We start from the raw sequence: 14062 nt of genomic DNA on the forward strand, positions 1-14062 counted from the left end.
TTTCATTTCACCGGAATGAAATAAACTTTATACAAAAACTAAGACACAAACATTCAGTCATGTTGGAAGAATTTCTTTCAAACTTAGACCTTAATTTAAATATCTATTATCAACCCATTTGGACCTAATTTAGTCAACAGAAAGAGTCTAAACTGAGCTGAAATCATCTTGGACCCTTCAGATGGAGGTCAAACCAGGACCGGATGAGCCATCCAGAACCAGGAAGGCATCATGGTTGGTCTGGTAAACCATGAAGGCATCATGGTTCTGATACTACAGTTGGATCAGAACCTTTCCACAGGTCTGGGATAGAATCGTTTTTTTCAGCAGCTGACCCAGACACTGGTTCTGGTTTTGGACTGAATGCATCATGAAATTAAATCAGTGTGATTAATAACTGGCTATTTAGTGAATTTTCCGATAATTAGATTGATATAATATGGTACTAACTGAAAGTATGAATGTTGTGATTATGGGAGTAAAACTAGATAATTTCTCTCTTTCTGTTTTCCAGCTTTTCTGATTATAATTACAATTATTCACATTTATGTCAGACTGATGATAAAAAACTCTTTTATTAATCAGATCAGTTTGATTTTAAATGCATATTAGATGTTTACTGTGAGATTAAACCAAACTAAACCAATCAGTCTGGATTAACTTCAGTTCATCTGATTTCCTCAGGCTGGAAGATAGAAACCAAACCTTCCTGTTCTCTGATGAGACCACAGGCTGGGACATAATAAGCAAAGGGGAAGCTTGAACCATCCTAGCTGTGAGGTATGGTGGTGGCAGCATGATGCTGTGGTACTGATTTAGTGCAGGAGGGACTGATGTCACAGAACCGAACAGAACAGAACTGAACTGATGGTATCATGAGGAAAGAGGCAGAAAGTGGAGATCAGGTTCAGTTTAATTCTTCGTCAGCGCTAACACACACCTACAGGTCACACACACACACCTACACACACCTACAGGTCACACACACACACCTACACGTCACACACCTACACGTCACACACACACACCTACAGGTCACACACACACACCTACACACACCTACACGTCACACACCTACACGTCACACACACACACCTACAGGTCACACACACACACCTACACACACACACCTACACGTCACACACACACACCTACAGGTCATACACACACACACCTACAGGTCACACACTCACACCTACAGGTCACACACACACACCTACACACACCTACAGGTCACACATATCTCTGCTGGCTGCAGGCAGCCGGCAGGTCAAAGGTCACTAGCATTAGCATCATCCTGAGCTCAGCCGGCTCTGGTTAGTATCGTCCAGCATGAAATCTCCGCCTGGAGGTCAGAGGTCATGCAGGGTCATCTTCAGTTGCGAGAAGCAGCGGTGTTTCCATGGTAACCGTCCCTAGCAGCCCAGGCCGCTGATGGAGCCGATGCGGTCCAGCTTCATCCCGAAGCATCCTCTTCCTCCCGCCGTGGCCTTGTGGCTCCGCCTCCTCGTCTTCGCCCGCCACCGCAGGAAGTCCAGGAAGAGCCGGGGCACCACTTCCTGTCTGCCAGCCAATCCGCTCACGTTACCGTGGCGACTCAGGGCCAGCAGCAGAGGCGGGGAGGTTGGCGAGGAGGCGGAGCCCTCTGTGATGTCATCAGGCGGGGGCGTGGCCTCCATGAGGGAGGCGAGGCGAGAACCGAACAGAGAGAGAAACACCTGGACAAACATGCAGGTAACATCAGTCACATGACCTGACCGACCAATCAGCTGGCAGAGCCACAGTATGAAGGACACACCCGCTGCTCGTGCTGAGGTGAAGGCCTCGTTTCCACGGAAACCAGGAGCAGGAGCAGGAGGCCCACCGGAGCGGAGGAGGCGGCGGCCATCTCTATTTACAGACAAAAATAAATTACAACCTGAAGAATAAAATAATCAGAAATATTTTTCAATGTTTGTTAGCAAAAATAGAAACTAGATGAGTTTTTATTATGAATTTAAAATAAACTTTTAAATTCATAATAAATGTAAAAATGGGTTATTAAATATGTCACAAATATTCAGAATCAAAGATGTAAAACAGAACTGGTGTTCTGGAGTTTAACATTAATATTAAGAAAAACTTCATCAGTGTTTAAATAATGGCTCCAGTTTCACTGAGAGCTTCAACAGGAAGTGATGCTCGTCTACTTCCTGTCAGCCCCCCCACCTGTCCCGCTCAGGAAAACGCTTCAGATTAAATTATATTTTCAGAATCAGTTTGAAACTAATTAATATTTCCTGGAAGAGGATGAAAATCTTTAATGATCCAAAATGATCCTGAATTCATATTTTAATAGTCGAGCCAGAAAATATTTAGTTTTACTGATGAAAAATATTAAAGGTTTAGCAAAAATCACAACATGTTATTTAATTACATCCTCATTAACAAAGATTTAACAGGTAAAATTATTTATTATTAAACTAATTATGTATTATCAATAATTATTTGTTCATTTGTAGTAATGACTATTATTTAGAAATTACTAAACTATTAATCAGTTTTCATCCACATTACTGCAGGATTAACAGTTAAATTATTATAATTTATTTATTAGTAGTAATAACTATTATTACATAATAAACCCAATTATATCAGTTATTGTTTATTACAAAGTAAAATTATTTATTATAATTCAATTATTTATTCTTTTTTTTTCTCTATTTTTATCATTAAATCACAAAACTGGATCAGATTTTATTATTGTTACAATTTTCATTTTTAATTTCAGAACTTTGAACCTGAAAGCTGCAGAACTTACTCCAGCAGCGGTCCAGAAGGTTCTGCTGGAGGTCGGGTCCAAACGGAGCAGATCCTGGTCCTGGTTCTAGTTCTGGTCCTGGTCCTGGTCGTGGTTCTGGTCCTGGTTCTGGTCGTGGTTCTGGTTCTGGTTCTGGTCCTGGTCCTGGTTCTGGTCGGTCCTGAGACAAGCCCGGCCGGGTCTGCAGAACAACCTCAGAGTTCTGTTTTTATACGACTCGGCGCCGTGATGTCAGACATTCTTTGGGTCGCCCAGGTCTTCATGGCGTCGCCCCGGCAACGCTGTCTCACACACACACACACACACACACCCCCACACACACACACACACACACGCCGGGTCAGTGATGGGCGTCCAGTCAGAGACATGGAAAGGAAACGATGTCCAGAGGTTCATGAAGGTCCAGAACCATCTGGGCCGGGTCAGAACCAGAACCATGCTGGACTGACTCTGTTCCTCCTGGGGAGGGACGACTTCAGGTGGCGGCAGCATGGTGCTGTGGGACGGAGCTCAAGGCTGGAGGTAATGAGACCAGGATGTCTCTGCTCTGAGGAACCAACCTGACCTCTGACCTCTCCTCTCAGGCATCCATGATGAAGAATCATCATCTTCCTCGTCTTCTCAGCCAATCAGATCGCCGATCTCTCCATGACACTGATCCTCTCTACCGCTCCATGACCCCTGACCTTTCCTTAAACTGTTGCCACAGAGACCATATTGTTGTCAGGAAGTATTTTGTGTGGAAGGGGGCGGAGCCTCAGCCGTCCGTGTTTAATGACCCCCCATCGTCTTTGTCCCGTCAGACGAAGCCCCGCCCCCCATTCAGCCTCTGACGTCATCAGGTCCACATAAAACACACACACACACACGCCCACACACACTGCCAGAGGACAGCAGGTCATCCATCACTGCAGGACACAACAACATCAGAACCAGGCCAGAACCTTTTGCTGGTTCTGATGGTTCCTGGAGAAGAACCGGATCAGAACCTCAGAGGCCCAGATAAACCCGACCAGCACACAGGGTTAGCATGTGTTAGCATGAACCGTCCTGAGGATCTGGGTCGGGCCTGGAGCAGGTCCAGGGTCCAGTAATGGTTCTGGAGCAGATCAAACTCTTCCTCCTCCTCCTCTTCTTCATCGCCCTGTGGGTCAGTCGCTCCTGGGACCCGATTCAGCTGCTGGTCATCGCCAGGCAACAAGCTGCCTGCAGCACAAACTCCTCAGCCAATCAGCATTGACGTCACACCGCAGTGTGTGTGTGTGTGTGTGTGTGTGGTATGTGTGTGACATGAACAGCAGGCTCCTGCTGAGTTTGAGATTCCCATCAGGCTGAAATCAGAAGCTGATCTGAACTTTGTGACGTTCCTGTAGCGCCCAGCAGGGGGCAGGCTGAGTCAGACAACTGATTAGGCCTTCACAGCGACAGCGCTGCGAAGGCCTATTGTTTTCATACTGTTTATTATTATTATTTAATTTGCTTCTGTTTACCGAGTCGCTAGTATTAAACTTTGCGTTGTCCCTGAGCTGCCCAGCAGGGGGCAGGCTGGGTCACCATCAGCAATGAGCCAGACTCAGAAAGACTGATTTTATTTGTTTACTCTGAGTTTTGATAGAAAACACTCTTTATGGAATAACCACTGTGAGGGCGGGGCTAAAGGCCCCCCACTGTGAGGGGGCGTGGCTTCAGGGATCCCCAGGTGTCAGTCCGTTGGCATGGCGACGGCTAGGCGGTAAGGCGGAGGCTCAGTTGATCTTTGGGTGGCGGAAGTCCTTCCCAGCGAACTTGGCTTTGTCTCCCAGTTCCTCCTCGATCCTGCAGGAAGCAGACGGTTGGTCACTCTGGAACAAAAGCTTTTATTTTGGAGGAATCAGGAAGTGCTCACCTCATCAGCTGATTGTACTTGGCCAGACGCTCTGACCTGCAGGGGGCGCCAGTCTTAATCTGAGAAACAGAGGGAGCATCATTAGTGAAACAACCAGCAGGAGGCAAAAGAGGACGCGGTTCTGTTGGTTCCGACCCGGCCCGGTCGGCGGCCCAGCACTCAACCAACCTGTCCAGTGCAGAGTCCAACCACCAAGTCAGAGATGAAGGTGTCCTCCGTCTCTCCAGAACGATGGCTGACCATCACACCCCAGCCACTGCTCTGAGCCAGCTTACACCTGGAGGACAGGAGGACGGAGGGGCAGGAGGACGGAGGGGCAGGAGGACGGAGGGATAGGAGGACGGGAGGACAGGAGGACAGAGAGACAGGAGGGCGGAGGGATAGGAGGACAGGGAGGGACAGGAGGACAGAGAGACAGGAGGACGGAGGGGCAGGAGGACGGGAGGACAGAGAGACAGGAGGACGAGGGGCAGGAGGACGGGAGGACAGAGAGACAGGAGGGCGGAGGGATAGGAGGACAGGGGGGCAGGAGAACAGAAGGACAGAGAGACAGGAGGACGGAGGGATAGGAGGACGGAGGGATAGGAGGACAGGGAGACAGGAGGGCGGAGGGATAGGAGGACAGGGAGGGACAGGAGGACAGAGGGATAGGAGGACAGGAGGATGGGGGCGACAGGGATACAGATATAATGTCAGAAAGGCACCAGTGGATAAAGAGACAGACTGGTGTCCAGAGGGACAGGTGTCCAGGTGTCTTACGCCTGGATGGACTCGGTGACGGAGCCGATCTGGTTGACTTTGAGCAGAAGACAGTTGCAGGCCTTCTTCTCCACCGCCTGCTGGATCCTCTTTGGATTGGTCACCGTCAGATCATCTCCTACAATCTGATTGGTGGAGACAGACCGACAGGTGAGTCAGGGCAGCCATGTTGTTCATGAGAAACACCTGTCCACCTCCATCTCACCTGGATGTCCACAGAGGCAGTGAACTTAGCCCATTGTTCCCAGTCATCCTGGTCAAATGGATCCTCAATGGACTGAACTGGAAACCAACAGAGAACTTTAGTGCAAGGAAGGTTCTGCTGCCCCCTCCTGGTAGACTGACGCTACTGCACCATGCTGGTTTCTACATACACACCAAGGTTGGTTCATTTAGAGCAGGGGGCCCAAAGTGGGTCCTGGAGGCCCGGCATCCTGCAGGTTCTGGTTCCCTCCCTGCTGGTACCAACAACCTTTCAGCAAGTCAAAGTTCATCTTAGGCCTCTAATGATCATCATTGGATCCAGGTGAGTTAAACCAGGGAGAGACTAAAACACGCAGGATGCCGGACCTCCAGAACCCACTTTGGACTCCCTGGTTTAAAGAGAACCTCTTTAAGGGACACATTCAGTTATAGGTGTACTCATTCTGACTGAAGTCCAAAGACCCGGTCAGGTTCTAATTGAGGTCCAAAGACCCGGTCGAGTTCTAGCAGAGACTTTAAACCGTTGAGTCCAACTGTGTTTCTAACAAACTGAATCTCCTTCAGACTTGTAAATGATCAACTCATCAGGTTGATCCGGCTCGTTGTGACTCCGGTTCAGGATTTGTTTCCTGCGGTCGCTGCCTCCAGGCGGCTCCAGGTGTTCTGACTGTGTCCTTACCTGGGTAGCCCTTGATGAAGCTGCGGTACAGGTCTCCCAGCTGCTCTCCACTGATGTGTCTGGACGGGTCGTTGGGGGACTTGAAGTCCAGGTCGTACTTTCCATTGCGGAAGAACTCGGAGGCGGCCACATCCATGCCGATAATGATCTTATCGGGATAGCCGGCCTTTTCGATGGCCGTCTTCAGCAGCTCCAGGGCTGCAGAGACACAGCCAATCAGAGCTCTGCTAGAACCACCGTCAGCCCAAAGTACCTTCAGAACCGGACAGCTGGGGCTCACCCTCGTTGTTCTCCAAGATGTTGGGGGCGAAGCCTCCCTCATCTCCTACGTTGGTGGCATCTTTGCCGTATTTGGCTTTGATGACGTTCTTCAGGTTGTGGTAGACCTGAACTCACAGAGAGACAGACATGACTGCTGAATGCGGTGAAGCCCAGGAAGCAGCGCCGCAGGCCAAAGGTCACAGTACCTCAGCTCCAATCCTCATGGCCTCATGGAAGTTTGAAGCTCCTACAGGTAGAATCATGAACTCCTGCATGGCCAGCTTGTTCCCAGCATGACTTCCACCGTTGATCACGTTAAAGGCCTGAGGAGAACATGAGAACCAGATGAGACAACCAGCAGCTGGACAGACAGTTCCTACTGTCCAAGCAAGACTGGTCCAGTCTGGGTGAAGTCTACCTTTATTGGACAAGAGCTTCCTAGCTCAATATCCTAAATGAAGTCAAAGCCCCTCCCACTCATGTTAAACCCCTCCCTCCATCAAACCCCGCCCTCTCTCGTTAAGCCCCTCCCACTCACAGGAACAGGAAGGATGACGTCCTTGTGTCCGGCGAGGTCAGCAATGTGGCGGTAGAGGGGGACTCCCTTCTCCGCCGCTCCGGCCTTACAGACGGCCAGCGACACGCCCAGGATGGCGTTAGCTCCAAACTTAGCTGCAGACAGAGACATGGACACTCAGGACAGACAGATGAGGACAGAGATGGACAAGTGGACAGGTCCTTACATTTGTTCTCTGTGCCATCCAACTCCAGCATGAACTTGTCGATCTTCTCCTGCTCGACAACGCTGAACTTCTGGAAAACAGATGGACATGAGGACAGACAGGTAGATGGACATGAGGACAGACTATTGGACTCTACAGAATCCCTCCAAAGCAGATGACCCCTGACCCCTGGCAGATACCTTCTCAATCAGCTGGGGGGCGATCTCTTTGTTGACGTGGTCCACAGCCTTCTGTGTCCCTGTGGACAAACCCAGGTGTTAGCAGGATGCTGGGACATCCTCACCTGTCCTCACAGGTCTCCTCCTACCTTTGCCCAGGTAGCGGCTCTTGTCTCCGTCGCGGAGCTCCAGGGCCTCGTGGACTCCGGTGGACGCACCGCTGGGGACGGCGGCCCTGAAGAGACCTGGACACGGTTGGACATTAGTGACCCTGAGGGACACCTGAGGTGCCTCAGAGCTGCTGCTCACCTTTAGCCGTCCACAGGTCCACCTCCACGGTCGGGTTCCCTCTGGAGTCCAGAATCTCACGGGCGTGGATCTTGGTGATGGACATCCTGACTGAGGGACAGAGGAGACAAGGGGACGCTGATCAGAACTGTAAATCCAGATCAGCTGACTGAGGTGTTCACACCCTGATGCGGTTTAATCCAGCAGAAGCTCAGTCAGCTGGTCCCTGAGGAGAGGTTAACTGGGTCAGAACCAGGCAGATCAGAACCAGAACCATAGTGGGGAGCCTGTCCTCTCCTGAGAGCCTGTCCTCTGTCCGTCCACTGAGGGGACACCATCTGTTCACATCAAAGAAAGACAACACACTGGTTCTGGACTCTCTGGATCCAGTTCTGGATGATGACTAACACAGTGGACCTGGTTCTGGACCATTTGGATCTAACTGGACCTGGTTCTGGAACATCAGCACACATCAGAATTACATTGGACCCGGTTCTGGACCTAACTAAACCTACCTGGCAGAGGTGGGGACTCGAGCCACATGACCCGGACTCGAGTCGTTACTAATAAGACTTTAAACTTGACTTGGAAAAATGTTCAAAGAGTCGGACTTGACTTGGACTTTTACACCAATAACTTGGGACTTGAACCTGTTTACTTGAAAAGACTTGATATTTTACCCCAAATCTAAAGTTTAAAAAACATTTATAAAGTTTGCCCCATTAATTTATTACACTCCACTGTATTGTGCTTTTCTGAGCCGCCTGTAAACGCAACATGAGCTCTAAGGTGCTGCGCTGGTGTTACGTCGACAGAGACTTGCTGCTGCTGCTGCTGCTGCTGCTGCTGAACTGCGCATGTGTTACAGTCATGGGATCAAACCAACTACAGGAAAACAACTGTGAACAGTTTTTCCCCCAGACTTGCAGATTGAGATGATTAATGCTGCTGGATACAGCTAATGTTAGCTACATGATGACTAGCTAATGTTAGCTACATAATGACTAGCTGATGTTAGCTACATGATGACTAGCTAATGTTAGCTACATGATGACTAGCTGATGTTAGCTACATGATGACTAGCTGATGTTAGCTACATGATGACTAGCTGATGTTAGCTACATGATGACTAGCTGATGTTAGCTACATGATGACTAGCTGATGTTAGCTACATGATGACTAGCTGATGTTAGCTACATGATGACTAGCTAATGTTAGCTACATGATGACTAGCTAATGTTAGCTACATGATGACTAGCTGATGTTAGCTACATGATGACTAGCTGATGTTAGCTACATGATGACTAGCGGATGTTAGCTACATGATGACTAGCGGATGTTAGCTACATGATGACTAGCTAATGTTAGCTACATGATGACTAGCTGATGTTAGCTACATGATAACTAACTGACGTTAGCTACATAGTGACTAACTGACGTTAGCTACATGATGACTAACTGACATTAGCTACATGATGACTAGGTGACATTAGCTACATAGTGACCAACTGATGTTAGCTACATGATGACTAACTGACGTTAGCTACATGATGACTAACTGACGTTAGCTACATAGTGACTAACTGATGTTAGCTACATGATGACTAGGTGACATTAGCTACATAGTGACCAACTGACGTTAGCTACAAGATTACTAGCTAATGTTAGCTACATGATGACTGGCTAATGTCGGCTACATGATGACTAGCTGATGTCGGCTACATGATGACTAGCTGATGTCGGCTACATGATGACTAGCTGATGTCGGCTACATGATGACTAGCTGATGTCGGCTACATGATGACTAGCTGATGTCGGCTACATGATGACTAGCTGATGTCGGCTACATGATGACTAGCTGATGTCGGCTACATGATGACTAGCTGATGTCGGCTACATGATGACTAGCTGACGTTAGCTACATAATGACTAGCTGATGTTAGCTACATGATGACTAGCTAATGTTAGCTACATGATGACTAGCTAATGTTAGCTACATGATGACTAGCTGGTGCTAATATATCACGTTAAGCTTGTTGACACAAATACGCTTCTAGTATTGTTTATCTATGTTCAAAAGTGGACAGTGTTGGTTATATTTACTTGAGTAACATTTTGGGAAAAACATACATTTAACAGTAGATTTGCTGCACTGCACTGTTTTTCTTTTACTTGAGTAATATTATTATTTCTCTTCTTGAGTAGATTGATTTTGCATTTAAAGAAATTGACTTCAGTGATGGGAACCCTAGATTTCTGTAACGTGAGCTAATGTTCATGCAACTGTGAACATAATTACTCAACATTTATACATGTCACTGATTATATCCTTGTTTATATTGTATTACTACATTATATTGTATTACTACATGGTTACTACATGGATACATGGTTATCCAACTTGAAATGTCACATAAGGATTTGTTTATGTATCTATATTAAAGTAAAATCTCGTTTCGTCTGCCCTCCCTGCTACACTCTTCTGGAGCCGGGGGTCCGGATCAGAACGCTGGTTCTGTTCCTGAACCCATCATAAAGCTGAACCGGGTCCATCAGAGGATGGAGGGTGTATTGAAGCCATTTATGTCAGGAAATTATCCATCCATCCATTTCCTGTACACCTTGTCCCTGGTGGAGTCGGGAGGTGCTGCTGCCTCTCCAGCAAGAGGCGGGGTCACCTGGCGGCGGGGTCACCTGGACAGGTCCCCAGGCTGTCGCAGGTCGGGAAATTATACTGATAATAAATAGTTTACTGCAGTCAGGGATGATGGGACGGTTCACATGAAGCAGGACAGACCTGGACCGGTTCTGTCCAGGCCAAATACTGACCAGTTACAGAAGTAGTTATGTCACCATGTGACAATTCATTTTCTCATAAGTCTAACAGTGGTGAAAATATTTAGAAACATTATTATGATTACCAGGTGAAGGACTTTTAACCAAAAGAATAACTTGGCAGGTTTAGCAATATAATAAACATCACTTTAACATTTGCAGTTTAAGTTTAAATGATATAATATTGGCAACTTCCTTCCATCAGAGATTACAAATCATTTTAGGAAATCAGTTCTTAAATGAAGTTCTATTAAAAGAAATTATAATCAATATAATATTTTTGACTTGTTACTCTAGTCGTTGTTTTTTGTGTATCTAAATTTTATATATATTTATTGAATGTAAAAATGTTTTTTGTTGTTTTAGTTTTTATTAATTCTAATAATACTGCCTTTGTGGTATTCTGACATAGTACTGTAATTATATTAGTTGTGTTACCACCCCACGCCACTAGAGACAGTAGCAGGACTGAAATGATGCGACTAAGGAGCAGATATAGAATTTCACAGAAAGCTACAGAATCTGTTAAAACTGTGAGCTGAGCTGAAATAAATAAAAGAGAGAAGTTCAAATACATGCTGAGAGTGAAAATCCTTCCCAAAGGTGAAAATATCACAGATTTCAAAAGAAAATAAAAACGGGAGGCTGCAGATAATATAGGAAATAGCGCCCCCTTCACTTCCGGAGCGCAATGGTCCCATTTCCAAATAAGGTCTGAGACTGACAGCGGTCCGTCCCGCCCCTTCCTGCTGCTGCAGGTCCTTCTGAACAAAGTGACAGAAGGCACCGATATGGATGGTGCAGAAGCACCAACTGTATCAAATCGATACAGGAATAACAGAGTTATTGGTCACTCAGGTAAAAAACAACCAACAGCTTCCAGGGCAGGGAGGGAGGGGGACTCTGTGGGGGGCAATGCCCCCTAATGCCCCTAATGCCCCTGCATCAGAGATGGAAACAGATTCATCAATATAAATGTTGTGTTTGAAATTAGAATGTTGTAATAAAATAATTGTGTTGATATAAATTGTGTTTTTATTGATATTACAAACATTAAGTTGTCTGGGACAGAAATGACATCATTTCCATCTGGTTAAGATGCCTCAATGAATGACGGGTCAGCAGAGACCCGGTTCTGGTTTGTAAGAGGTGAAACGGTTTATGGGCCAGTTGGTGTGTCCTCAACTGGGCCACATCTGGCCTGGTTCTGGCCACACATTATGGGCCACATCTGGCAAACCAGTACCGGGCCCGGGGGGCCAGATGGAAGAACCAGCTGTGGGTCACATCCATCCCAGACAATCTACACAGTCTTGACCTGAACTCAGTTGGACCCGGTCAGAGTTACTGACTGGTTCTGTCAGACACGCCCGCTACAGTTAGGTACGTGTGTGTGTGTGTGTGTCGGACCTGCAGCAGGGATTCTGCTCAGCGCCATGTTTCCGCTCTGTGCCCCGGAAGCCCCGCCCATCCCGCTAAGCAGCCAATCAGAGCCCGGCTGACATTTACGGACAGAACCAAAGAGAGGGAGGAACCATCGAGACAGAGGAGGGGCGGGGTGTGTGTGTGTGTGTGTGTGTGTGTGTTTATAGGATGAGCGGGGAGTGTTTAGATATTTTTAATCTGCAGCAGTAGGAGCTGCTGACCTTTAACTAGACCATTCTCGAGGTGAGAAGCCCAACAGAACCAGAACCAGGCTGTAACTTCTGACATTTGACGGCATCTGAGAGGACACACACACACACACACCCACAGCTGACTGAATGAACCTGTGTGTGTGTGAACTTTGTAAAGGCCATCTGTGGTTTCAAGTGCTCTTCAGGAGCTCAGCTGTTGTTCTGCAGCAGTGTGAGAGAAATACCACACACACACTCTCATCCTCACACACACTCTCATCCTCACACACACTCTCATCCTCACACACACTCTGATCTTCACACACACTCTCATCCTCACACACACTCTCATCCTCACACACACTCTCATCCTCACACACTCTCATCCTCACACACACTCTCATCCAGACACACACTCTGATCTTCACACACACTCTCATCCTCACACACACTCTCATCCTCACACACACTCTCATCCAGACACACACTCTCATCCAGACACACACTCTCATCCTCACACACACTCTCATCCTCACACACACTCTCATCCAGACACACACTCTGATCTTCACACACACTCTCATCCTCACACACACTCTCATCCTCACACACACTCTCATCCAGACACACACTCTCATCCACACACACACTCTCATCCTCACACACACTCTCATCCTCACACACACTCTCATCCTCACACACTCTCATCCTCACACACACTCTCATCCAGACACACACTCTCATCCTCACACACACTCTCATCCTCACACACACTCTCATCCTCACACACTCTCTGATCCTCACACACACTCTCATCCAGACACACACTCTCATCCAGACACACACTCTCATCCAGACACACACTCTCATCCTCACACACACTCTATCCCTGCTCTTTCAGAGCTACTCCTTGTTAGTGAGCTGCAGTTTTTCCTACCAACTAACTTTCTGACCCAGCATCTGCAGCAGCTGACCTTTGAACTCTCACCTCCAGAGTTCTGATCTCCTTTGTCCAATCAGAAGCCTGAGCATCACTGCTGTCTGATCGGTCTGAATGGACCGGAACCGGAACCAGACACTCCGTCTTGCAGAGGAGTTTAAAGTTCACTCAGAACGAACCGGGATAAATGGACCTGTAAACTTTTATTGGACCTGACCCAGAACCAGCTTTCTGACCCGTCAGGGAGCCGGTTCTGAGCGGTTCGGATCGGTTGAGTTTGTGTTAATTGAGTCGGTGTGTGTTCAGTGTGTTTGGATCGGTTCGGACCGGTTCGGCGTGGCTCGGTGGGAGGGTCCGGACTTTGCGCCCCCTGCTGTTTGTCTCTGCAGCTCTGTGACCTTCAGCCCGTTCAGAGTCACAATCCACTCGGTACCGGGTCCAAATGAACCAGAACCAGAACCCACCGACACCACACGTCTCCAAACTGCAGGTTCACTTAAATACACGGCGGCCCTTCAAAATAAAAGCCTGCAGGAGGCGGTCGATCCAAGGCAGAACTAGGAAGCGGCGGCCGGGCCGGGCTGCAACGGGACCGGTGGACCGGGACCGGAACCGGGTTCTGGTTGGACTCACCTGACAGCTGAAGTTCTGAGAAGAGAGGAGTGCGGGTCCGGTCCGGTTCCGTCTGACTGACTGACGTAGAAAGTGTCTGTCTCTGTCCGTCAGAGGCTTTATAGGCGGAGGGAGGAAGAGGAGGAGGAAGAGCAGCAGGGACCGTCTGGATGTGACCGCAGCACCAGAACCTGAACAGAACCGGTCCACTGTCTGTAACTGTCTGTTTATTTCCTCAGTTCTCCTGTTAAACTCTGAACGTCTTCAGGTTTACGGTTAATT

The 14062-nt window shown here is 47.9% G+C and overlaps 2 protein-coding genes and 1 long non-coding RNA gene across 5 annotated transcripts; 1 reads left to right on the top strand and 2 right to left on the bottom strand.

Annotated features, from left to right (window-relative positions):
- The first annotated feature begins 117 nt into the window (after positions 1-117).
- Positions 118-3497, top strand: LOC114140684 (uncharacterized). Its single transcript, XR_003594639.1, has 4 exons — positions 118-301; positions 685-780; positions 2771-3322; positions 3385-3497. It is a non-coding gene; the product is annotated as an uncharacterized LOC114140684 (long non-coding RNA).
- On the bottom strand, positions 775-2871 carry LOC114140658 (C-type natriuretic peptide 2-like). Of its 2 annotated transcripts, XR_003594617.1 has the most exons (4): positions 2801-2871; positions 1799-1918; positions 1217-1718; positions 775-940 (listed from the first exon to the last, which is right to left on the bottom strand). XR_003594617.1 is itself a non-coding variant. In XM_028010787.1 (3 exons), exons 2-3 carry the CDS (start codon positions 1886-1888, stop codon positions 1416-1418), a joined length of 393 nt encoding a protein of 130 aa, XP_027866588.1. In that variant the 5' UTR covers positions 1889-1918; positions 2801-2871; the 3' UTR covers positions 1168-1415. The 2 variants fall into 2 exon arrangements, 1 of the variants encoding a protein (XP_027866588.1); XM_028010787.1 differs by lacking the exon at positions 775-940 and having other exon boundaries at positions 1168-1718.
- An 883-nt stretch (positions 3498-4380) lies between the features above and the next one.
- eno3 (enolase 3, (beta, muscle)) lies at positions 4381-13958 on the bottom strand. 2 transcript variants are annotated; one of them, XM_028010668.1, is made up of 14 exons: positions 13802-13958; positions 7799-7888; positions 7639-7734; positions 7511-7569; positions 7332-7401; positions 7127-7260; positions 6795-6911; positions 6608-6713; positions 6328-6525; positions 5650-5726; positions 5445-5569; positions 4854-4962; positions 4686-4744; positions 4381-4615 (listed from the first exon to the last, which is right to left on the bottom strand). In XM_028010668.1, exons 2-14 carry the CDS (start codon positions 7881-7883, stop codon positions 4546-4548), a joined length of 1305 nt encoding a protein of 434 aa, XP_027866469.1. In that variant the 5' UTR covers positions 7884-7888; positions 13802-13958; the 3' UTR covers positions 4381-4545. The 2 variants fall into 2 exon arrangements, with proteins under 2 accessions (XP_027866469.1, XP_027866468.1); XM_028010667.1 differs by lacking the exon at positions 13802-13958 and adding an exon at positions 12023-12044.
- Positions 13959-14062: the final 104 nt, after the last annotated feature.

This window comes from Xiphophorus couchianus, chromosome 24 (genome assembly GCF_001444195.1).
Source record: "Xiphophorus couchianus chromosome 24, X_couchianus-1.0, whole genome shotgun sequence".
Lineage (NCBI taxonomy): Eukaryota > Metazoa > Chordata > Actinopteri > Cyprinodontiformes > Poeciliidae > Xiphophorus > Xiphophorus couchianus.

What these genes read in the sequence shown, in the direction of transcription:
- LOC114140658 (XM_028010787.1), bottom strand. Translation starts at nt 1,888, where the DNA reads ATGGCCGCCGCCTCCTCCGCTCCGGTGGGCCTCCTGCTCCTGCTCCTG. An exon ending in CACCTCAGCACGAGCAGCGG is followed by an intron (nt 1,719 to 1,798) that starts GTGTGTCCTTCA and finishes ATGTTTGTCCAG; the next exon opens with GTGTTTCTCTCTCTGTTCGG.
- eno3 (XM_028010668.1), bottom strand. Translation starts at nt 7,883, where the DNA reads ATGTCCATCACCAAGATCCACGCCCGTGAGATTCTGGACTCCAGAGGG. An exon ending in GGACCTGTGGACGGCTAAAG is followed by an intron (nt 7,735 to 7,798) that starts GTGAGCAGCAGC and finishes AACCGTGTCCAG; the next exon opens with GTCTCTTCAGGGCCGCCGTC. An exon ending in GAGCCGCTACCTGGGCAAAG is followed by an intron (nt 7,570 to 7,638) that starts GTAGGAGGAGAC and finishes GTTTGTCCACAG; the next exon opens with GGACACAGAAGGCTGTGGAC.